At 33.8% G+C, this 25691-nt stretch overlaps 1 protein-coding gene, 1 long non-coding RNA gene and 1 pseudogene across 3 annotated transcripts; 2 read left to right on the top strand and 1 right to left on the bottom strand.

Moving 5' to 3' along the window:
• The first annotated feature begins 390 nt into the window (after window positions 1-390).
• Window positions 391-4194, top strand: LOC146914656 (DEAD-box ATP-dependent RNA helicase 39-like). Its single transcript, XM_085717448.1, has 5 exons — window positions 391-1016; window positions 2761-2850; window positions 2948-3124; window positions 3546-3686; window positions 3795-4194. The coding sequence occupies exons 1-5, from the start codon at window positions 471-473 to the stop codon at window positions 3954-3956; spliced, it is 1116 nt and encodes a 371-aa protein (XP_085573574.1). The 5' UTR covers window positions 391-470; the 3' UTR covers window positions 3957-4194.
• Window positions 4195-11950: 7756 nt separating this feature from the next.
• LOC146914655 (uncharacterized) lies at window positions 11951-18244 on the bottom strand. The gene is made up of 6 exons (XR_015014343.1): window positions 17829-18244; window positions 17182-17289; window positions 14396-15653; window positions 13749-13856; window positions 12068-12167; window positions 11951-11986 (listed from the first exon to the last, which is right to left on the bottom strand). It is a non-coding gene; the product is annotated as an uncharacterized LOC146914655 (long non-coding RNA).
• Window positions 18245-19744: 1500 nt separating this feature from the next.
• Window positions 19745-24641, top strand: LOC146914654 (uncharacterized; annotated as a pseudogene). Its single transcript, XR_015014342.1, has 7 exons — window positions 19745-20241; window positions 22043-22120; window positions 23290-23461; window positions 23626-23934; window positions 24061-24130; window positions 24229-24324; window positions 24406-24641. The product of XR_015014342.1 is annotated as an uncharacterized LOC146914654 (transcript).
• Window positions 24642-25691: the final 1050 nt, after the last annotated feature.

Here is a 25691-nt window from a genome sequence, read left to right as displayed (position 1 = left end):
GGTCTCATATCTTCGTATTACCAAATGAATATTAAAAGAATTTTTTCATTATTTCCAAAAATACGTCAGAAAATGAATATATATTTTCTTATTTTTAGCAATTTAAAATGAATCATTTTAAAAATAAGAAAGTTTGCATTTTCCAAATTGAAAGAATTGACAAAAGAGGGGAGTATATAGAATAAAGATGGAGGGTGTAATTAACATTTCTCACAAAGTCTAATTCCCAACAAATTTGTTCATTTTGTCCAACCTAACAAACCCAACATCAAACTTCCAAAAAAAAAAAAAAAATCCTTTTTATTAAAAAAAAAAAAAGACACAAAACCTTGGCATCACCGAAACCTCAATCTCTGTTTCCCTCTTTCCTAAAAACCAAAAACCACAAGGGAAGCCATGAAAAGAAGGGGAAATACTTCCATGACATAGTTTTGGTGCCATTGGTGCTATTGGGGAAATCATGGCCATTGATGTGTGGGGATGTGTGTGTGATGTGTGTGTGTGGTGGAGATGCAAGCTATGGCACCAAAGATATGGCACCAAAGTGCTACTCGAAAAGAAGAGTCAAAGAGCTTATAAGCCTCTCTAATTCTTCTCTACAATCTCAAATTCATCATCAACCGCTCTCAAAATCACTACCAACCATTTCTTCTCAAGCTTCAAAAACATTCTCAACAATTTCCAAATCCCAAAGGGATTCACTCATTCTCCAACAGTTCAAAGAAAGAAAACTCAAAGGGTCATCAAATTCAGTTTCAAATTCAAGTTTTGATACCAATAATGATGAGAAAATGGTCCAAAAGGGTTTGAAAAACGATGATACAATGGTAGTTGGTGGCTTTAAGGAGTTGGGTTTGAGTGATGAGCTTGTTGAGGTGATGGAAGAGATTGGTGAGTTTGTGCCAAGTGAGATACAATGTGTTGCTATTCCAACTATTTTGGATGGGAAGAGTTTGTTGTTGAGTTCACCTTCTCAGCATGATAGGTCTTTGTCTTACTTGTTGCCCCTTATTCAGGTTCATGAAATTCTCTTTTTTCATAGGGTTTTGACAGTTTTCAATTTTTGAGGTTGTTTATTTGTGTATGATTGGTTCTGCAGTGAAAAAAGCTGATTTTCATTGAATTGATTTCAGTTAAGAGTGAGTTGTAGTTTATTGTATAGTATTGTATGTGTGTGTATGGTTCTGATGTGAAAAAATTGGCTTTGAATGAACTGATTTTAGTTAAAAGTGAGTTGAATGTATAGTAGTGTATGTTTGGTTATGCGATTACAACAATTGATTTTGAATGGAGTGATGTTGTGAAATTGATTTTATCCAAACATGCTGTTTGTTGTGAAATAAATACTAGATTATGTTTGTATAAAAACCAAGGTAAGACTGCGCACAATACACAAAAATGGTGGGACTTTGTCCGCGGGAGCTTTAGTGCACTAGACTTCCGTTTTTCTTTTTATGGTTGGATACATCCTGCAAAAGTAAGTTGAACAGTGTTAAGTATGAAACTTAACACTGTTTTAAGTTAGAATTGATTCTAATGCAAAATCAAATCTAATAGTCATAGCTCGAACCTGTCAAACTTAACTATACATCTCTAGATTCAAATATTGTATCTTCCAAAAGTGGAACCAAACATACACATAAAAAACCATTTACATTTTTCATTTTCTGAAATTCGCATTGATTATGAAGTGCTAATAAGGAGATGGAAGACTTGTTTGATGAATAATTGTGATAAGAGGCAAGATAGAATGATAGCTAGGGAGAGTGCATTTTAAGAAACATTGACAACTGTGTTAGTCGTTTTAAAAATTTCTTAAAATGCTGAATATGTTTCCAAAGGTTGTAAAAGAGAATATCTTTTAGGAAATATTGAATTTATACTGTATCATGTTTTTTAGTTGAAGGTAAAATGAAACCAAAAAACATGGAAAACAGAACCCAACAAAGGTTGTTGCCAATGTTCTAAATAATGGTCCGTGACCGCGATTTGGACTGTGACATAGAGGTGTTTGATATTGCCAAAACAGCGGTTACATCAGCCACATTTGACAGTGGTCGCATCAGCATCACAACTGTTATCACAACCACTACCTTGGTTTTGATTATGATAAACAATGGTTTTGATTTCATTTATTTTAGGTTGATGTGAAGCGAAATTGTTCTATATTGGTTCCTCATTATTGTCTTGAACTTGTAAAATCACACGGAAGATTTCTCGGTATCATATTCCAAATTCATTATGCTTCTTGTTTGTTTCATTAATTTGAACTCTGTTGTAAAGCGAAACATAACATTTTGTGCCAACTTGAGTGTTCCAATAAGATAAAACAAATGTCCAATATCACTTATTATGATCAATTTAGTGTTGTTCTTGGAATCGTCATAGTATATATTAAACTACAGTTTATCTCTATTCTCTAATTATTTCAATTCACTTGTAAGTTTTGGAAATTGATGAATAGATGGTGACTAAAGCTGGAAATTGTGAATGAAAGAAGTTTAGGAGTAGAAATCTTATATTTCCTTTCTTTGAAAGGTAAGCATATTGTAGAAGGAACAAAATCTAAAAATATATATTGCACTTTGATCATTCATATTAAGAATTTCTTGAATTCCCTATGGAGCACATTAAAGGTGTGATTAAAATTACAAAATAAGCTTGAATGTTATAGCATTTATAAATTAGTCATAGAAAAAGGAACATGCACTGTCATTATTTCATTGTATCTATATGGATGAAATATGTTTACTTGTATAGATGCTGAGACGAGATAGAGAGTCGCTTGGTTCGAATTCGAAGCATCCTCCAGCTGTTGTTCTTTGTGCTTCAGAAGAGAAAGTTGAACAGGTCACTCTATCCCTACTACACTATCATCATCTGATTAGTCCTGTAGAGTAGGCATCTTGAATTGATTTTAATTTTGACAACCTGTTTTGCATTGCAGTGTTTTAATGCTGCAAGATACATCATCCATAATGCAGAGTTGAAGTCTGCAAAAAATTGTGCTTCATCAGATAATGAAAAGTCGAATTCCTCAATCGGCTTAATGATTGGAACTCCTTGTGAGATTCTTCAATACATTGAAGAGGGGACTGTTGTTCCTGCTGAATTAAAATATTTGGTTAGTGTCACTTATTTATGAATAAGTTAATTATAATTTTTGTTTTCCAATTTATGCTAATGTCATGTTTTAGTCTCTATAGGAAAAATTATCTTGTTTCGGTGCTTAATGTTCTTAAATATGTTACTTATAAACGAGTTAATTATGTTTCATTCACCCAACTGATGCTAATGTCCGGTTTTAGTCCCTATAGGAATAAAACCATCTTTTTTGGTGCTTAATGTTCTGAAATATGTTGCTTTATTTTAGTCTCTATAATATAATATGGACCAAAGGTGAACATTAACATATGTTAAGAGACTAAAAACATAAATAACCCTACTTACTACTTAGTATTAATCTATGTAAAGTCTTTTAGTTTACCAGTTCTTGGCAGCTCCAAACATTGACCACATTTGTATTTTTCATATTCGTTAAGTAGGTATTGGACGAAGCAGATTCCATGCTTCGTGACAACCTTGGTCCTGAAATCCATAAAATTATCAGACCATTACAACATCATGAGCCAAAATCCAGTGCCAAAAGATTGCAAACGATCGTGGCAACTTCAACTATAGCCGAGGTATGATTAGTAGATGAACATGTTTTAGTATTTCAACTATTGCATGCTTACTTGCTTAGGCTTCCACCATACTAGTATGTTTATGAATTGATCCTTTTCGTATGGCAGGTTTTGGGTGAAGATTCGCCAATTGTGAAACGACTTGAGCGTGATCATGCCGGAAATATTTCTGCATTGTCTATAGAAATGGAGGAAACAGAAGTTTTTCATTTGACAGAGTCTATGGATGCTCTTAAGAAAAAATTGGAAGAGGCCATGAATTCCCTTTAGAAATAACACTTCACATTTTGGTTTACAATATCTCTAGGTTAGTGTACATATATTAAATTTAAATATTTTACTGAAAACTGTGAGTATAATGGGACATCTTCCCAGACCCTGCGTATGCGGGAGCTTTAGTGCACCGATCTGCCCTTTACTGGAAACTATGAGTAATGTATGTATATTTCCGCACTGAGTTGTAGATATGACATCTTTAGGGTGTTACAGGTATCATTGTAGCTTTAAATTCTCGATTGCACAGTGACATACTATTGACATTTTTGAAATATCTAATCTAACTTTAAAGAAAGTCGTTGAGTGAAGAAGGGGATATTGCAATTTGCAAAGAATTAGTTAAGGATTAACATATTGTATAATCTTGTGTCATTACATTAATGTGTCATTATAGTTAAGTACTGAGAAATATATGCTAAATCTTGACCTGAAATGTGACATTCTTCAAATGCTAGGATAACATGACATTACTGAGAGACTATATACATGCTCAATTGCATTTCCCATTTCTTTTTGTACATATTAAATGATGATTGTAACAAATAGAGTTAATGTTATTTAAAATAAGAGAATATTGTTGGAGCATAATATTGTCAGCAATTTCAAAAGTGTTAGCAATAATCAACGTTTGTAACACAATTTTCTTGACTCAAATATGACTACACTTTGTGCCCTCTGTTGCTAATAAAAAACTCCATGTTTTTAGCAGCATATGCAGGGTATAAACGTAGTTTTGATCCCTCAACTCTGTCTCGTTTTCCATTGTAGTCTATCCATTTTGAAATTCATGATTTTTGTCCCCAGGTTTTAAAAAGGTCAAATATTTTCTCCACCTATGCATTTGAGAATGCTTTTTTACAATGTGACAAGTGAGATGTTTTTTTATGTAGCAAACTGAATTGATAAAATGAAATGAGTTATTAAACAAAAATCCATCTATATGGTGTCTTCACTCAACCTTAGTTACTTTTGTTTTATAGATTAAAATACATTTTAATAAAATACAATTATTTGTTAAATGAAAATCTACTTAGACATCAACGAAGTTGTCACATAAACATATCATTGAAATTCAACCTCCAACAAAATTCACATGTGGAAAAAGATATGAAACATTTTATTAATTGGGAGATCAAACTATTGAATATAAAAAAAAAAATCATAATCAAATTCACATTCAGTAATCCTTAAAAATAAATGGACTAAAATTGCATTCAAGGCTTTTGCAATCTGTGTATCTCGACCATGATGATCATAATGATGCTAATCTGTAACTCGAATTATTCAATTTGTTTTGGTGATGCTAAGAATAGTACACAACAGATTTTACCAACTGTAGTTAATTGAAGATAGTCAAAATCATTGGATTGTTAGTCATGTAATTTGAGCCACATGGAATAACAAAAGTCAAATTACAATATTCTTCTGATGATTTTGAAGTTGGATATTTAGGCTACTTCCTCCGGTCCTTTTTATAAGAAAAGAAATCAAAAATCATCAAAACCAAGATAATCACTGGTGGTTTTAATTTTTTTAAATGTATTTACAAATATGCCCTCATAAAAATTTGTGAAGTATTAATTATATCCACTAATATTAAAAAGACAAACATTAAATGAGGGCTAGAAAAGTCTTTTAAACAATAGGACCGGAGAGAATATTTTATACTACCTCCGTCCCTTAATGTAACCTTTGTTTGTATGTGTATTAAATTTGACTATTCATATTTCAAGACAAGTTAGTAGTATTAATTAGGGGTATGTTTAGGAAAAAAAGTAATAAATGCATCTAGTAATTTGAAAAAGAGTTTACATTTAAGGACAAAAATAAAATCAAATGGGTGCTTAGATATAGAGACGGAGGGAGTACTTCCTTAAATGGATGTCCTCTTCTGTCTAGGCCAGCCAGTTAAACCCCATTCTATTCTCTTTCCAGTATAGGTTAGAAAAATCATGTCTACTATTATATCCTACTTCGTATTTTCACTATGATATGAATTTTACATGAAAGCATAACTTTATATTTATAATTCAGATGGTTATGAGACTGCCATACTACTAGCTTTGATCCAAGTGTGAAATTAATTTGATCTTGCAAAACACATAAAGGAAAAAATAATTAAACTTTTTAAAAATGAAAAATAAAATCAAAGGAAAAAACAAATAAACATTCCCAAAGTTGGTACCCGGTAACGAGAGCCGAAGCCGCTCCCATCAATTGATCGGTTAAAGAAGCTGGTGTAGTTGTTTTCCTAAAACATCCACTAAACAATACTCCTTTATCAGGGGAGTGGTTATGGTCCATAAGGAAATCTTATGCACCGTGCATAAATCCCATTTGAAATATAATTGCTTCCCTACATCCCCAAGCAAAACCAAACAAAACAAAACAAAACATCACTACAACCGTGGAAATCATCATTTTAGTTCAATGATGATTTCAGAGTGTTGATTTGATTCAATGACAGTCACAAATGTCCTTATTATGATATGTTTTGTATAAAATTATGCCAAAACCATTTTGCTGTAGAAATGGTTTTTGTGAGTCGTACTCTAAAACTATTAGATGTACTTAATGGTTTCCAGCAGGTGAAAGAAACTAAGGACCTAGAGCCATTGTCATCATTCAGTTTTGGACTAACACAATTGGAGGAGGAGGAAAGAAATGGTTTCTGTGAGTTGTACTCCAAAACCATTTTGCTGTGGAAATGGTTTCTGTGTGTTGTACTCCAAAACCATTTTGTTGTGGGAATGGTTTCCAGAAATTTTTGCTGTGGGAATGGTTTCCAGCAATTCATTTTTTGAGCTTTCACTACAAATCCATCAAACACTTTTTCAGCAAACAATCATCAGAATCACAACACACTACAAATTTCGAATTCTTCTCTTCTATCATTTTCGAATTCTTCTCTTCCGTGTCCTTTTTTTCGAATCTTTGAAGCTAGATCTAGGCATATGTGTTTGCTTTTCGAAAATTTTAAAGGTGGATTTGAGTTTAGAAAGAAAATGGATGTCGGATTCTTGAATTTTTTTGAAAACGGAGGTTTTTGCTATCTCCGGCGCGGCGGCGCCGCCCTGTTGGACCGGCAGCCACCGCGCCGACGCTTGAAGAGGAGGTCGGAGAAGAAACTCTTTTGCAGAGCATCTCTCTCTAAGTTTCAGACTTAGAGAGAGAAAGAGTGTTGGTTTATGACGTTTTTTTGTTTGAAATTGTTTTTATACCGCCTTTTCTTATGTAAATCCAATGGTTGTGAAGTGCTTATGCACGGTGCATAAGGAAATGGCTTATGCACCAATTGGTAAATTCCGGCGGCTAATTATTGAAAATTGCGGCGGTTTTAGCCGCCACTATAAACTTCACTGGCGGTTTAAAAACTGCCGTTATTTTTGTTGCCACTAGGTGTAAAGTGGCGGTTTGCAGTTGATCGCCATAACAACTGCCGTAATAAACAATGTTTATATTGGCGGCTAATTTGTTTGTGATTAGCGGCGGTTTGAACCGCCAGAATTCTCATTTTTTCTATTAAAAAAACTGGGAATTATGGCAGTTTTAACTGCCACGATAGCCACTTTTTTTACAAAAAAAAAAAAAAATATAAATGCATGAGTATTAGATTGATATTATCGCCCAAAAATAATACAGTACATTAATTTTTTCGATATGTGAGATTCAGGTTTTAATTGATGTTTAGCTTGCCAATGAGCTAGGGGGATTTGGATTTTTCCTTGAATTTTATCAGGTTCTGGGTTAGATATGGGAGTGGTGTTATATATAGAGATAAAGGAAGGAATTGCAGACTTACACAAGAGAAGTGATGGTGAGGTAAAATGACTAAATTATCCCTTAATGCCACATGGGGGTGGTATAAAAGTGGTACAAATAAAAGGGTGTACACCAATATTTTCCCTTATAAGAAACATACAAATGTTGATAACATAAAAATGGTAAGAAATTCCCAACAATGAGCTAATCTAACCGTTCTATTACACAACAATGAATTAGTTGCTAGCTTTATAACAATATGAAACTGAATTTATAACCGTTCTATTATACAATATAATTGAACTTTCAAGTACCTCTTCATACTCTCTCCTCCCTTTTGCAAAAAGTCTTTTCATGCTTGATCCTCCCGTTTGCGGAAAGTCTTACTCCTCATAAAAGAGTAGTGCCCCTACTAGTTAAAGAGTCAATCAGAAAACTATAAGCATAAAAACCAGCCCAAACAAGAGAAGTGACTTCATTAACATACAAGATAAGTCTTGTTGACAAAAAGTCTTATTTCACTAAAGTTCTTTGCATAGTGCCACAAACAAGAGAAGTGACTTCGTTAACACACTACATTGTCAATATACTGGGATCTTCACCTGCGGTCAGTTTGAACAAAATAGTAATTTAGATTGCAATCTTTTAGAGCCATGATGCTTTTATAAGTGTAAGACAAAGATATATGGTACTAAATAAAACTCTAATCCTGTAAAGTGACAACTACAAATTGTACGAAATTATCACTAATCAATCAAAAATGACATTGATTGCAGCAATGAGGAGGCAGATACCTAAAATATTCCCATTCATTTGTTGGATATTTATGGCTTAGTCCATGCAAAAATGAAACCTGCCGACAATATTACAACAGTCACAACAAGGGCAGATTAATTAGAAACAAAATTCATAAATCAACAACATCTTTAGGTATAATTTGGTAGACAGGATGGAACATAACATGAGAGAGTTGAAGCGAACAAAGGATGAAAATGCAACACATTTGTTTTTAACGAAAGGCTACTCGGAATCAGTTTAATCCATGTGTCAAACACTGACAAAAAAAATATACACACAAACAAAAAACAAAACAAAATTGGCTAGACACACTAACTAAATTGTTATCATTCTTCTAAATTTGCAAAAGAATAGGCTAGACATACTAACTTAAAAATTGTAAACAACGAACAATTATGAGATACATAACATTGCATTAGCATGAATGTAAAGTTAGAATTATGACAAAAAACAAGAATTATAGTGTAAACAAAGCAAAACACAGTTAGCTCTTGTCTTGACAAAAATAAGCATTTCACTTTACAAAGCATTGTTAGTTTTGATGAAGAAATAAGGCATTCAAATTTAAAGAATTTAGAACAAGAGGTGGAGTTATATGCCTGAAGTGCTGAACAAATCCTTCTCTCCTCAAAGAATATGAAGAGTTGAAACGCAAGAGCTAGGCTAAATTTGTGAAGCTACCAACACAGAAAATCACACTAGCACCAACAACTTCACCAATTAAAGAGGCAAAATCTGTAAGGTCAAGAAGATGAAATAAGCATCTTGTCACAAAAACAATGCCTACAAATATATGTCAATAAATAAATGACGATTAACAAACTTGTAAAGTTCTACTGAGGCATTGAAATTGGCCTAGTTTCCAGAAAAGCAACACATCACGGTTAGAATTAACATTCACATGAGAGAATCCATATCTTGGCAATTAATCTAATAGTAACAAAAGAAAGAATGAACTCTGCAAGCTTTTAAGCAAGAATAGTTTTGAGACACAGATCCAATCTAATAAAGATAATAATGATATTCATGAAAGATTAACTTTGACATATTCAGTAACCATTAAAAGATAAGGCAAAACCCTAACAATTGAATCTAAAAAACCAAATATAATTGAAACCTGACTCAATGAATAATTAATCGAGAGAATATGTAACCCTAATAATTGAGGTAATGAAAATTAAAGAGAAGTGGATGAAAACATACAAATAACTTGAATTTAGAAATTCTTAAAGACACACACAAAAAGGGAGAGAGAAATAATATGAATTAACTGTATTGGGTGAGAATAGTCGTGAAGATCATTGAGTAACCATATTGAGTGCAAAATCAATAAAAGCCCCAACCTGATTCAGAAATTGAACAAACCAATTGATAAGAACAAGTTTCAAATATAAGGAATAGATCTTTAAAAGAATTACATATACGAGCCCAGAAATTGAAGAAACCTGTTTGTATTGGCGACGGAGGATGGCTGACATGCAACGGCGGGCAGAGGTTCTAGGATGGGCGAATAGGGAAAGAGGTCATGAAAAAATCTACCAAGATAGTTTGTGGGCGTGTGAGGGAAGAGGTTGAGGTTTGTTCAGATCGATGGTTTGTGTGTGTGTTTGGGTGAGAGAGAGAGAGAGAGGGAGGGAGGAAATTGAAAATTTGGAGGGTTTGGGAAAATTTTTGGAAAAAAGATAATGACAATGAATTAATTTAAGAAAAAGTGCGGGAAGAAAAGAGAGGGATAATTTCACCAAAAAGGGGAAAGTGGGAAACTAAAATGTTGGAGCGTGAATTTTTTTGGAGAATACCGGCGGGAGAAGCTGCCACAATGAGCGACTTGTCTATAAGGGCGGTTGAAACCGCCGTAATATACAACATATAGCGCGGCTTCAAAAACTGCCACAATGTACAATTTAAAGTGGCGGTTATCAACGACCGCCATAATAAAACCGCCGCAATTTACCAGTTTTTTTGTAGTGATAATTTTTGCCCTTTATCAGGTGTCTAGTGGGTGCTTAAAGAAAATAGCTGCACCTGCTCCTTGAACCGATCAAGCGATGAGAACAGCTCCAGCTCCTGTCATCGGGGTTCCAACTTTGGGAAGATTTTTTTTTCCTTTGATTTTATTTTTCAATTTTTTAAGTTTAATTATTTTTCCTTTCAAGATGAAATTAATTTTACACTTGTATAAATCTTTATAGCTCTAGATAGATTATAAACTTCAAAAATGTCAGTTGTATGTCTGTGTGCAATTGAGAGTTCAAAGAGACGTTGCTCCTTACATTTTTATTGGATTTACGTTTTACAAGAACTATAACATCCGCTCGATGCCATATCTACAACTGGGTGTGAAAAAATAAATATATTACTCATAGTTTTAAGAAAATATTTATTATGATGTAGAAGAAAATTGAATTATAAGGAACACATTAACTATCATAGAGTAGCAATAACATATAAGAACTAATCACTAAACCCAGCTTGGAGGTTGATAGATATCTCGACAATCCCAGCTCGGATATCACTCAGTCCCCCCCCTCCCCCCGCGATTCTCTCATGGAAAACCGGATTAGCAGCTATGTGAAGAGCACTTTGGGTATCACAAAACAACACTGGAAGCTTAGGGCACTGAATGTGTAAATCCTAGAGTAAGTAAAGAAGCCATTGTAGTTCACAAGCAGCAGAAGCCAATGCTATATACTCTTCTTCAGAAGAGGATATGGAAACAATCATTTGTTTTTCGGTTTTTCATGAAATCATAGAGTTGCCAAGGAAGAACCATTGACCACTGATTGATCTTCTGGTGTCGAGGCACCCAGCCCAATCAACTTCAGAGAAACCTTGCAAGTGTATAGAAGAGCTTCTAGGAAAATGAAGACCTTTGCCATGACATCCCTTGAGATATTTGAGCACCCTCAAAGCAGCTTGATGATGGATTTGAGATGGTTAGAGAAATTGACTGAGCTGCTGTGTAATGAAGGTGACATCTGGTCTTGTAGTGTTGAGGTATAGCAACCTGCCAACCAATCTTCTGTAAGATGGAATATCATCGTAAGGAGGTGAAGAATCATTATGAAGCTTGATGGATGGATCACAAGGTGTAGAAACAGGTTTGGAGTTTATGGAACCTGAATCAGACAATAAATCTAGGCAATATTTTATCTGGCACAATGAGATACCAAGTTTGGAATGGGCAACCTCAAGTCTAAGAAAATATTTGAGTTGGCCTAAGTCTTTGATCTTGAATGAAGCATGCAAAATGGATTTGATGGGTTCAAACTAAGTTAAAGAATCTCCAACCATTATAATATGATCAACATACACTAATAAAACAGTGAATGAGGAAGCAGTTTTCTTGATGAATAAGGAATGGTTAGCAGATGCTTGAATATAGTGTTGTTGTAGTAAGATAGAGCCCAACTTCGCAAACCATTTCCTATGAAACACCCCTACTAGAAAATTACCTAGGATATCTAGCATGAGTGTTAAACTCGGCATCGGGTACATTAAAATTTCAATAAATAAAAACTCTGACCAAATCTTAAATTTCTCACCTGTTAATTCAGAAATAGTACCACCGACTTGTACTTTATATTGTCCAGCTACTTCTGCTTCTTCATCAACAACCATCCTGTCGTATAATAACTTGTATATCTGAAATAAATAAAAGGGATTGGGGTGAGACAAGATGTCTCAGTGAGTTCCACTTATCCTAGGCTATAGGCAACCTCGGGGAACCTAGGATCGCCATCTGTTTCTAAACTTAACCCATTTCGGGTTTATACGATTTCATTATGCATAACTGAGCGATTAAGGGATAACTAGAATCGCTGTCTGAAATACTATTTTGATCATATAATAAATATAGTCATACTCATAACTTTAATCATAAACATAACAATAATCATAAATATATACCCAATCTATCGTATTCTGATAACAACTAGTTTCGGCTAACTAAGTCGGAGTTCCATTACTAAAATTCCTCATTTTCAACGATTAGTAAAATGCCCATAAAATATTGCTTCGTAGCTAATTCATTCCAAACATAATTTTCATATCGATACACTTCTCTAAATAACAAAGCTACTGAAATTTAACACATTCTCGTATACTTTATCATCTCATCTCATGATGTGAATTTACTATCAATAAAGTATATAAATTATATTCTCATTTATACAACTCAATATAAATTATCTCATCAATATAAAATATTTTCTCATTTGTACCATTCAATATAAACTATGTCATCATTTATCTCTTTTCATTATTTGTACATAAACCACATTATCTCTTCGTTGTGGCGAACGGAAATATACCACATTATCTCTTCGTTGTGGCGAACGGATTACTATGACCCGTACGTCATAGGCTACATTATCTCTCGTTGTCGCAAACGGATTACTATGACCCGTACGTCATAGGCTACATTGTCTCTCGTTGTAGCAAACGGATTACTATGACCCGTACGTCATAGGCTACATTATCTCTCGTTGTAGCAAACGGATTACTATGACCCGTACGTCATAGGCTACATTGTCTCTCGTTGTAGCAAACGGATTTTTCATATTTTCTTTCTTTCTTTTTCTATGAGCATGTTACTCATTTCAATTTTTCTCCTCATTCCATTTTTCTGTGATTTTCTATAATTCAATGTGAGCATATTACTCATAGGTTGCATTTCAAATTTTCTTTCAAATCATTTCATATGCAATTAGGACATCAATAACTTTCTAAGTTTAACTTACCTAGCATTTATTCATCAGACCACTTCAATCACAGTTAGTTTCGGTACAACAAATTTAATTTACTTTATAGCACATACTAATATCAACCATTAACATACCAATAAATTAATAACTTTAATTCTCTAACAATCGAAACATCAAACATATAATATGCATATGACTGCACTATTTCCTCAGCTATATAGACTCATGTGTGAGTTCTTTAAATTCATTATTAATTTGCCCAACATCTTAATTCATCAATTTCAATCTCTAATTCAAATGTTCATACTCATCATCAAAATACCCCAAACCTAATTCAGAAATAATCATTCTACTATCTCATTTTTATTATGTTTCAAATGTACCAATCATATGGCATGATAGTCATGCTTGCACAGTCGGCCAATAATCATAAAAATGGTCTATTTATTCATATTATCTCAATAATCTAACATAATCATAATTGATCCCCAAAGGTGGGTTCTAAGCTAAAGGAACTCACCTCTAAATCGAACATTATGCTGAGTTCACTTCAATATCCACTTCTGCATCTCCCCGCTATGCGAGGCTTCATGCTCGCCCGGTGAGCTAACACAATTAAACCCATATTCTGCACAAAATCCGCATCAGACCCCATACTTCAAAATTGTCTCCAGACCTCAATACTGAACCGAAATTAGTGAAACTGGTACTAAAACGTCCGTAATTTCGTTAGCTAACCATAGCATTAAAAATCACTTGATTCCAGGTTACGGAGAGCAAGTTATTACTGTTTTAGTGGAGCCCTGTCTCAAAACCCGTAACCAGATTCCAGCAGGATTTTACAAACTTTAAATTCACTTTCCGAGTTCGTTTGTTGTCCGAATCATACAAAAGTTATGTCCAAATCGAAGGGAATTGAATGTTGAATCTAAATCTCTAATAATTATTATCTTTCAGGCTACACAGCAAGATTTTCGACCCATAATTCATAATCTATCCAATACAATTTTCTAACAATCTATCCATAAAATTCAGTCATGGTTCAGCCATAATTAATTTCAACCCACCATTACATAATACATTAGAGACAGCACATAATTCATAATAATACCACCATTGTTAAAATTCAACTACTCAAATTGGAGGTCTAAAATCTAATGAACTCACCAATAAACAAAGTCTGAATTCTTTAAAGCTTTCAAAACCCACACCCAAGCTACCGCCCTCTGCTCTATCTCCTCTTCTTGCTTCAAAATACCAATCAAAACCAAACACCATTAGGATTCCATACTTGCATGCCTCTCATGAACTTGATTTGAACAAAATCCAATTTTGAGAGAAAGGGGAAAATGGAGCGGACAACAGAGGAGAGGGGAAGAAACTAGTTTAGCATCATGCTTTAATGGTTTCTAAGATCACATTTATATAATTGTATGTGGGATTGGTGGAAAATTTGGTAAAGTGGTAGTAAGGGAGGGGAAGACCGAGAGAGTTTTTGAGAGTAAAGAGGAAGATATTTTTAAGTTTTTTTTTTTGTGAGGGAAGTGTGTGGAAGATTATAGAAAATTGTGGATTTTTCCACTTAAATAATCTTGAGTGGCAAAATTACAATTCTGCCCCTTGCTAAAAAAATCTTATGGAGGGATATTACATTCTACCCCCCTTAAGAAAATTTCGTCCTCGAAATTTTTAAGGATTTACTTGCTAATAAGCATAAATAATTCCTTTTGCTAATCATGCACCCTTAAGTTCGCACTCTGAATTATTTCTTCATATCTTACATCATACTCCTTATACTGTATCTTCTGTTAAGGTTTCATTCATTCCTAAATTTCTTACTTTTCTTGTATCCACATACGAAGTAACATTCAATAATATTAAAGAACTCCGTCTTACCCATAACAATTTATATCCCATCTTGAAAAAAAAAACCATCTTCATAAATCACCAGCCACTTGTGGCGTTAAATACTTCCTTAACAAAATTCATTGTAAACTTCCAGACTTTTCTTCTTCGTGTACTTCATTTCTCCCATGTTCCATTTAGCTCTCAGACATTTGTTCTAACTGTCATATACTAGTCTGAGTTGATCAGGCTCAGCTAGATATGGTATTTAGAATAAACATCCGGAACCCAATGGTCCCTACTTCTTTTATTGAATTCTAATGACCCAAGGCACGATCTGAATCGACCTGCTCTGATACCAAATTGAAACACCCCTACTAGAAAATTACCTAGGATATCTAGCATGAGTGTTAAACTCGGCATCGGGTACATTAAAATTTCAATAAATAAAAACTCTGACCAAATCTTAGAATTTCTCACCTGTTAATTCAGAAATAGTACCACCGACTTGTACTTTATATTGTCCAGCTACTTCTGCTTCTTCATCAACAACCATCCTGTCGTATAATAACTTGTATATCTGAAATAAATAAAAGGGATTGGGGTGAGACAAGATGTCTCAGTGAGTTCCACTTATCCTAGGCTATAGGCAACCTCGGGGAACCTAGGATCGCCATCTGTTTCTAAACTTAACCCATTTCGGGTTTATACGATTTCATTATGCATAACTGAGCGATTAAGGGATAACTAGAATCGCTGTCTGAAATACTATTTTGATCATATAATAAATATAGTCATACTCATAACTTTAATCATAAACATAACAATAATCATAAATATATACCCAATTTATCGTATTCTGATAACAACTAGTTTCGGCTAACTAAGCCGGAGTTCCATTACTAAAATTCCTCATTTTCAACGATTAGTAAAATGCCCATAAAATATTGCTTCGTAGCTAATTCATTCCAAACATAATTTTCATATCGATACACTTCTCTAAATAACAAAGCTACTGAAATTTAACACATTCTCGTATACTTTATCATCTCATCTCATGATGTGAATTTACTATCAATAAAGTATATAAATTATTTTCTCATTTATACAACTCAATATAAATTATCTCATCAATATAAAATATTTTCTCATTTGTACCATTCAATATAAACTATGTCATCATTTATCTCTTTTCATTATTTGTACATAAACCACATTATCTCTTCGTTGTGGCGAACGGAAATATACCACATTATCTCTTCGTTGTGGCGAACGGATTACTATGACCCGTACGTCATAGGCTACATTATCTCTCGTTGTAGCAAACGGATTACTATGACCCGTACGTCATAGGCTACATTATCTCTCGTTGTAGCAAACGGATTACTATGACCCGTACGTCATAGGCTACATTGTCTCTCGTTGTAGCAAACGGATTTTTCATATTTTCTTTCTTTCTATTTCTATGAGCATGTTACTCATTTCAATTTTTCTCCTCATTCCATTTTTCTGTGATTTTCTATAATTCAATGTGAGCATATTACTCATAGGTTGCATTTCAAATTTTCTTTCAAATCATTTCATATGCAATTAGGACATCAATAACTTTCTAAGTTTAACTTACCTAGCATTTATTCATCAGACCACTTCAATCACAGTTAGTTTCGGTACAACAAATTTAATTTACTTTATAGCACATACTAATATCAACCATTAACATACCAATAAATTAATAACTTTAATTCTCTAACAATCGAAACATCAAACATATAATATGCATATGACTGCACTATTTCCTCAGCTATATAGACTCATGTGTGAGTTCTTTAAATTCATTATTAATTTGCCCAACATCTTAATTCATCAATTTCAATCTCTAATTCAAATGTTCATACTCATCATCAAAATACCCCAAACCTAATTCAGAAATAATCATTCTACTATCTCATTTTTATTATGTTTCAAATGTACCAATCATATGGCATGATAGTCATGCTTGCACAGTCGGCCAATAATCATAAAAATGGTCTATTTATTCATATTATCTCAATAATCTAACATAATCATAATTGATCCCCAAAGGTGGGTTCTAAGCTAAAGGAACTCACCTCTAAATCGAACATTATGCTGAGTTCACTTCAATATCCACTTCTGCATCTCCCCGCTATGCGAGGCTTCATGCTCGCCCGGTGAGCTAACACAATTAAACCCATATTCTGCACAAAATCCGCATCAGACCCCATACTTCAAAATTGTCTCCAGACCTCAATACTGAACCGAAATTAGTGAAACTGGTACTAAAACGTCCGTAATTTCGTTAGCTAACCATAGCATTAAAAATCACTTGATTCCAGGTTACGGAGAGCAAGTTATTACTGTTTTAGTGGAGCCCTGTCTCAAAACCCGTAACCAGATTCCAGCAGGATTTTACAAACTTTAAATTCACTTTCCGAGTTCGTTTGTTGTCCGAATCATACAAAATTTATGTCCAAATCGAAGGGAATTGAATGTTGAATCTAAATCTCTAATAATTATTATCTTTCAGGCTACACAGCAAGATTTTCGACCCATAATTCACAATCTATCCAATACAATTTTCTAACAATCTATCCATAAAATTCAGTCATGGTTCAGCCATAATTAATTTCAACCCACCATTACATAATACATTAGAGACAGCACATAATTCATAATAATACCACCATTGTTAAAATTCAACTACTCAAATTGGAGGTCTAAAATCTAATGAACTCACCAATAAACAAAGTCTGAATTCTTTAAAGCTTTCAAAACCCACACCCAAGCTACCGCCCTCTGCTCTATCTCCTCTTCTTGCTTCAAAATACCAATCAAAACCAAACACCATTAGGATTCCATACTTGCATGCCTTTCATGAACTTGATTTGAACAAAATCCAATTTTGAGAGAAAGGGGAAAATGGAGCGGACAACAGAGGAGAGGGGAAGAAACTAGTTTAGCATCATGCTTTAATGATTTCTAAGATCACATTTATATAATTGTATGTGGGATTGGTGGAAAATTTGGTAAAGTGGTAGTAAGGGAGGGGAAGACCGAGAGAGTTTTTGAGAGTAAAGAGGAAGATATTTTTAAGTTTTTTTTTTTTTTTTGTGAGGGAAGTGTGTGGAAGATTATAGAAAATTGTGGATTTTTCCACTTAAATAATCTTGAGTGGCAAAATTACAATTCTTCCCCTTGCTAAAAAAATCTTATGGAGGGATATTACATCCTACTAGAGGAAGAGTCATGTACACATCTTCTTGCAAATCACCATGAATGAAGTCATTGTTTACATCAAGTTGATGTAAATTCCAATGATTGAGAGAGGCTAAAGCAAGAACTAATCTCACTTTAGCTACAAGTCTAGCTTTGTATCTTTCAATGGAACCATCTGCATTATGCTTCACTTTATATATCCATCTACAACCAATAGGTTTCACATGATCTGGCAAATCAACTAATTTCCATGTACTAGTTGACTTAAGAGCAGAAAGCTCAAGTTGCATAGCTTGTCTCCAACAGTCAAATTTGTTTGCCTCAGTGAAAGTGTTGGGTTCAGGGTTGGAGTGTAATGAGAGAACAAAACAAGAATGTTGATTAGACAACTTAGTATGAGAAATATAATCACTAATAGGGTAAGAAGAATTATGCACATTATTACAAACATAGTCTTGAAGATAGGAAGGAGGGATAGAAGTTCTGGTTGACTGTCTACTGGAAACAGGCAAAATGGGAGAAGGAGCATTATTGGGAGGAGGGTCATCAATGATGCGAGGAGGGACAAAAACAATGTCAGAATGAATAGAAAGAGGTTTGTCAGATGAAGAAGAGAAATACTCCCATTGAGAAGTGATGAAATCTGAAGTACTAGGATAAGGGAGAATGTGTCCATGAAAAATGACATGTCTAGATATAAAAATTTCTCTAGAGTGTATATCTATAAAGGGTGAAACCCTTGTAACCTGATTTATAACCTAGAAAAATAGATTTTCTAGCTCTTGAATACAGTTTAGTTCTATGAATTTGCAAAGATGAAGCATAGCACAAACAACCAAACACTTTGAAGGAAGAAATATCAGGTATTTTATTGTATAAAACTTGAAATGGGGATTGATTTTGAAGTACGGGGGTGGTGATTCTATTGATGAGGAAAACTGCATGAAGGATGGCATAAGACCAATATAAAGATGGAAGTTTGGATTGAAAAAGAAGGGCTCTACCAACATTAAGAATGTGTTGGTGTTTCCTTTCAACTCTAGCATTTTGTTGAGGGCGCTAGTACAAAAAAGACTTATTGACACAGGGATTTTAAGTGGGCAGTTATCCACCTGACTTAAAATCCTGTGCGGAGGCTATTGACACAGAGATTTTAAGTGAGCAGCTATCCACCTGACTTAAAAACTTAGGCGGAGGTTATTGACACATAAATTTTAAGTGGACAACTATCCACCTGACTTAAAATCGTGAGTGAAGGTAAAGTTTTTAAATTCAATAGTTTTTTTTTTTTTACAAAAAATTCAATAGATATTAAGTTGTTTTACACCACTTAAAATGATAAAATTAAACAAAATACAAAGTAACAAAAAACAAATTTTGTTAAAAAAAAAAAAACAAACAAAGCTTTAAATCAAAACCAAACAAAATTGGAGACCCAATCCATCGTTACAAACAAAATCAGAATCCATCGTTACAAACAAAATCAGAAGCAAGTTCTCAAGCAAACCATCGTGAAACAATTGAGACCCAATCCATCGTGAAACCCAATCGTGAAACAATTAAACCATCGTGAAACAAATTCAGAAGCAAGTTCACCACCATTGATTCAACCCGCGAAACCCAATCTCACTTCAGTTCATCATCTCCACCACCATCGCCGATTCTGAAGCACCGCCATCGCCGATTCTGAAGCAAGTTCACCCCAATCGTTACAAACACTACGATTCTGAAGCAAGTTCACTTCAGTTCACCATTGCTTCTATAGTTCAATCAGCTTACGAAGACCTTTCAATCAGCTTCACCGTTCAACCAGCTTCGCCGTGCGTTTCTCTTTTTGCGGCCGTCTGTTACAGCTCCTAGCCTCAACGCATTTTTGCAGTTGCCCAATCATCTCCTCCGTTTTCAACCTCTGGGTTCACCACCGTCGATCAAAGGTAACTTCGATTTCGCAGTTAACTTCGCTTTCATCTTTGATTTCGCTTAAATCCCATTGCAGCTAAATTCGATCTATAATGTGAATGTTCTAAGTTGGTGTTGAAATTAAGACATTCTGAATCATTTTTTGGGGTAGGCTTTTGGAGAGTGAAGGTGATTTTGGGCTTAGGGTAGGGGTTGGGGTAGAGTGGTTGTACATAATATTAGATTGGGTATTAGCACCGTGAATAATGAATTTTTTTAGCACAACTATCAATTGTGGTTAAATCGGGTTTTCACTGTGGCCACTACCGCAGTTATTAGATTGTTAGCGCCACTGCTCGTCAAAACTACAATGCTACAGGTTCTTGCACAACGCCTAAGGACTATTATACCACACTATGTTGCAATAGGAACAATTTTCACTAGGAATTCTAATATACGAACAATGGTATAGGTTAGATAGCTTCATCCTAAAATGAAAACATGACTTATATAAGCAATTCATTGATCTCCTGGTTATTTGATGTCTATAATACCAAAGGCAAAATGATGGCCCCAATATTAGCTCAGTTATAACTTGCCATAATATACCTGCCACGAATAATCTCTTTCCAGTAGTAGAGACAAAGTGTTTTTAGCTATAGTTACAAGTTTGCATTTTGAAGAACTTTAATATTGAAGTAGATGCTAGTACTATCAGTAAAAGTAAAATTAACCATGAGAATATAAGTCATTCAAGGCAGCAAAAGAGTTACTCCTAGAGTAATGAGAGCATGAAAATACTATCTGATTCCGTAAAGATGAGGGACAACAATTGGGAATAGTCAAAGTTAACACAACAATTAAGAACCTTCATCATCATCATTATACCGGTGATGAAATTTTAATGTCTCTGATAGTAGTACACGGGAATTAGTCCTCCTGAACAGAGGAATGAAGAATACTATTTCATTATACTTTGTATGATAAAGTTGATTCTGTTTGAATTTGAAGGATTGTTATTATGTTCACTATCCATCAAGATTTGTGTGCTAATTACTTTAAATCCAATCAATTCCTCCTAAATGGATTGTTCACATAGATCCTCCCAAATGGCACTATTAACCCTAGTTTTTATGTTGAACCATGAACTTTTAATTTTCATTCGATTTTCAGCATGTACTTTACTATGTGGTCCTCTTTGCTTACCATAAAAACTTTACTTTCTTGTCTTGAGTTTAATTATTTAACATGAAAATTCGTAAGTACACTTTTTGTTTGAGCCTTGCAATGAGATGGCATACATCTATATTGAGACTGCCCTGTCCATGTCTTTCCAAGTTTGACTCTGTTATTTGTTTGTCCTGTACGCATGCTACATTGGATGCTAATTAATTTATCAGTCTGTCAATGCCAGCATGATAATTCTTTACTTTAGCAGACAAATTTGAATTCATGTTATTCTTGTGAGGTTCTCAGCTCTTCAATGCCATGTTCAAACTCAAAAGGCCCACATATAATTCATTTGTTACACATGCAAATCCAGCTTCCTTTATGCAAAGTTGCAAATTTGCTAATTTCAACTTTTGCTCCGTGCTTTAATTCATATGTTTTTCATCAATCTATTAACTATTTGTTTCTGTTGCTTCTGGTTCATGACCATCTGCTGCCACCCTTATTCTGTTGAATAACCTTTATGCTGGGTGATGGTTGTTCATTTTTCTTTGCTTTATAGTCTTGTACCATTTAGCACCTCATTCTTCTTTGGTGCTGGTTCATATTCTTTGTTTTAAATTTTTTATTTTCTTCCTTATACCCTTGATTTTAATTTTGTTTTAGTTTGAGTGTGAGGAGATGTCTGATTCTGAGGAAGAAGATGGTTTAGGCTGCGAACAAGCTCCCGAGGTTCCAAATGAGGTAGTTGCCTTATCTTTTTCACTAAGTTTTGTTTTAATCGTTTGTGTTTGTGTGTGTATATTACAAATTTAATATTGAGGGAAGATACATTTTACAAATTTCAGTAATCGTAAGAGATAGTATATTTTTTCTCTTATATAGATTTATATTTTTTGATGTTTTCTTCAAACATAAATCTTACAAATGCAAAACTGAATGTTTTTGTAAACCAAATTTTATGTTGAGCCACCGATTATTAATTTTCAATGTGGGTTTTCATCAGATGTTTAATGATGTGTTGTGTTTCTTACTAGGGGTGTTCGCGGTGCGGTTCGGCTCGGTTATGAGGCAAAAAGTGAACCGATCCAAAAAATAAAATATGTGCGGTTCGGCTCGGTTCGGTTTGTGCTAAAAAATAAATCCGAACCGATCCGATCCAATTTAACGCGGTTTAATTTGGATCGGTTTTCGGTTATCCAAATTGTAAACAAGTGATAGTAATGCTCTTATTAAAAATAATTTTGATAGAAGCTTTTTCCTTTGTTGTACACATATAAAGTATAGGTAAGATTTATTATAATTTATTTTTTCATAGATTACACACTGTGTACATATAAGTTGCTGCAAACATTCCTTATACATATGCAACAACTTTTTCTTTCATATAATTATATAGCCTATAGCAATTTATTAAGCAAATATCATGCAATTATAAAAAAAACTTTTGTAACCTGTGGCAATAAAAACCAATGCCAACTAATAAAGAAACTTTTGATTAGCGTTTGGAGTGTTGGCGGATTAAGAAATGGACTATCTAATTCTTAAACATGTGTGAATGAATTAAACAGCAAAATTCATTGGTGATTGGTGAGTTATTGAAGAGTTTAAGTTAACAAATGGTAATGGACCGGTCTAGAGTAGTAGAAGAGTCTAGTAAAATTAAAATAAGTGCGGTTCGGTTCGGTTCGGTCCGGTTCTTAAGTTATAAACCGAAAACCGAACCGAACCAGTCGGTTTTTAATCTATATGGCCCAAACACATCCGAAAAAAATCGGTTTTTTGCGGTTTTCGGCTTTTTTGGATCGGTTGGCGGTTTTTTTTTGGATCGGTTCGGTTCTGAACACCCCTATTTCTTACTACTTACTATGAAAATTCTCTTCTTTGTAATGATCTTCTATCCAAAAGGTCAGAACCTGAAACCTCTTGCACTCAAAAGTTGATGTTAAGGATAATGTCATGAAAAGATTCTGTGAAGTTTGATTTCAAAGGTAATGAATTCTTTTACCTCCCAACGAGGGATATTATGGAGTTGTGTATGAAGACAGAAGATTTAAGCTACACGATTCTACGAATATGGGTGGTGTAAGTACACTTTCTCGCTTGTATATGCCTCTGTTTGTGCTTTAAAGTAGCTATATCATTTAAGAAGATGCCCAGTTTTGCTGAAAAACGTGTTTCTGATTTATGGAATGTTAGTGTCTTTCAGTTTTGTACAAACATTAATGAGATTTTTTTTAATATTGTAGGTATATGGAACGCCTATGTACTCAAATGGGAAATAATGATGTGTATGGGTTCGTTGATCCATTTTTCATTCACGCAGAAAATAACCAAGATTGTTCTCAGTCTCATATAACCGCAAAGCTGTTCGAGGGTAAAAAAGTTTGTTATTTTGCACCTTACCTATATATTGGAAAGAATTTAATTTAATTTTTTGTTTCCAAATGTAGTCGCCATTGGCAATTGCTCATTATTGAACTAAAAAAACAAAATGTAGTTTTCCTATGTTCGATGGGGTGGAAGCCGGATAAAAATATCGAGCACATTGTTAATTCGTAAGTATTTAACTTATGAAATTTAATTATGTTGTATTTTGTACTGCTGAAGGCTCTTTACTCTGGGTTATTCCCAACTTGATTTTTTTACAAGACAATTTTAATGAATATATTTAATTATTGTAGTGCTATTGAAGGGTATATTAAGTTGAGCGGTTTGAGAAAGCCGAGGAAGCCATCATGGGATACTCCCACAGTAAGTTAAAAATAATATTTGAAGAAATTCATATAGTAATATAAGTCTTATATATATAATATTTACTCAATATAATTTCCTATTTTTGACAATTGTAGTGTCAAAGACAACCATTCAATTATGAGTGCGGCTATTATATCATGATACATATGTTGAACATTGTATCAGCTGGTATTACTGATTCATGGGATCTGGTGCGTAATTGAATATTTCAATCATTTGTGTTTTTTTAAGTTAATATGATATTATTATTAATGTTTTTTTTTCTACTTCAGGTCTTTGAAGACAAAAACCCGTTTACTGATGATGAAATTATGAATGTTCAAGAACGTTGTGCAAGTTTGATTTTGCAAAGACTTTGATGTAATTTATATGTCTAGCACTGAACATGCTTTGAAACAATGACAATTAATTATTAGCTTACGTCTAGATTTATGGTATTAATGAGTGATTTTTTAACTTTGAATTTGTTTACAGTTTGGTATAAAATTTGGTCTGATATTTTACATTAGTGGCTTGTATCAAATTTTAGATTAATTTGTTAAATTATGTATTATAATCATATATACAATGCTAATGGCAAATAAAAAAAAAAAAGCAGGTTATTAAGTGGGATCATAACATAGACTTAAAAACTGTGATTTTTTTTTTCTTCCTTCTTGAGCAGGTTATTAAGTGGGATCACGTCATAGACTTAAAAACTGATTTTTTTTATGGTTTTGAACCTTTTTAAGCGGGGTGAACCGACTTAATAAACATATTTTAAGTGGGGTGATCCGACTTAATAAAACATTTTTAAGTCAGAAGATTGGTCTGACTTAAAATCATAATAGTTATTAAGTCGGCCACCTATAAGTGGGATCCCTAACCCACTTAAAATGTCAAATTCACCCTACTTAAAAAGACTTTTTTGTACTAGTTTCAACACAAGATTTCTGATGTATTATCCCACAAGAAGCATAAAAATCAGAAAGTAGGTATTCAGGGCCATTATCTGATCTGATAAATTTTGGGTTGACACGAAACTGATTTTGAATCATCCCTTATTCTTGAAAGTTGTTACGTCTTGCTATTGTTTAACCTAGATTTTTCCCTCTAATCACCCATCATTAAATGCTAAAATGTAACCCTAAAAAAATTCCCTCCTTAAAATGTGCAATTTGAAATTCAAAAATTCCTTGCATCCCCCCTTCTGTTTTTTAAAATCGAAATTTTTAATAGCTTGACTATAGTTGTGACCTTTCCTATTCTAATGCCACATTTAGTGCATTCTTTTATGAAAATTGTATCCGCTTTCAATGTTAAGGGATTAAGCTAAGTTCAATTTTTAAATTTCCCACCCACACACAACCTTTGGAGTCTGCCGATGGCTAATGTATTTCAATGCACCTTTTCAATGGCTGTGCAATTCCAATGCTTCATTAATTAATGTGTGGCTGTGTAGTATTACCAATGTTGGCAGCACATAAAATCAATATTTATTTTAAAGATGCAGTTCTATTAACCGTAATGTATGCACATGCTAGATGCATTAGAAATCTAGAGTATATAAATTTGGTGG

This window comes from Medicago sativa, chromosome 6 (genome assembly GCF_051527215.1).
Source record: "Medicago sativa cultivar Bolivia chromosome 6, Bolivia_mono, whole genome shotgun sequence".
Classification (NCBI taxonomy): Eukaryota; Viridiplantae; Streptophyta; class Magnoliopsida; order Fabales; family Fabaceae; genus Medicago; species Medicago sativa.
The sequence above is the reverse complement of the archived record's forward strand: the minus strand, read 5'-3'. Positions and strand labels throughout refer to the sequence as shown.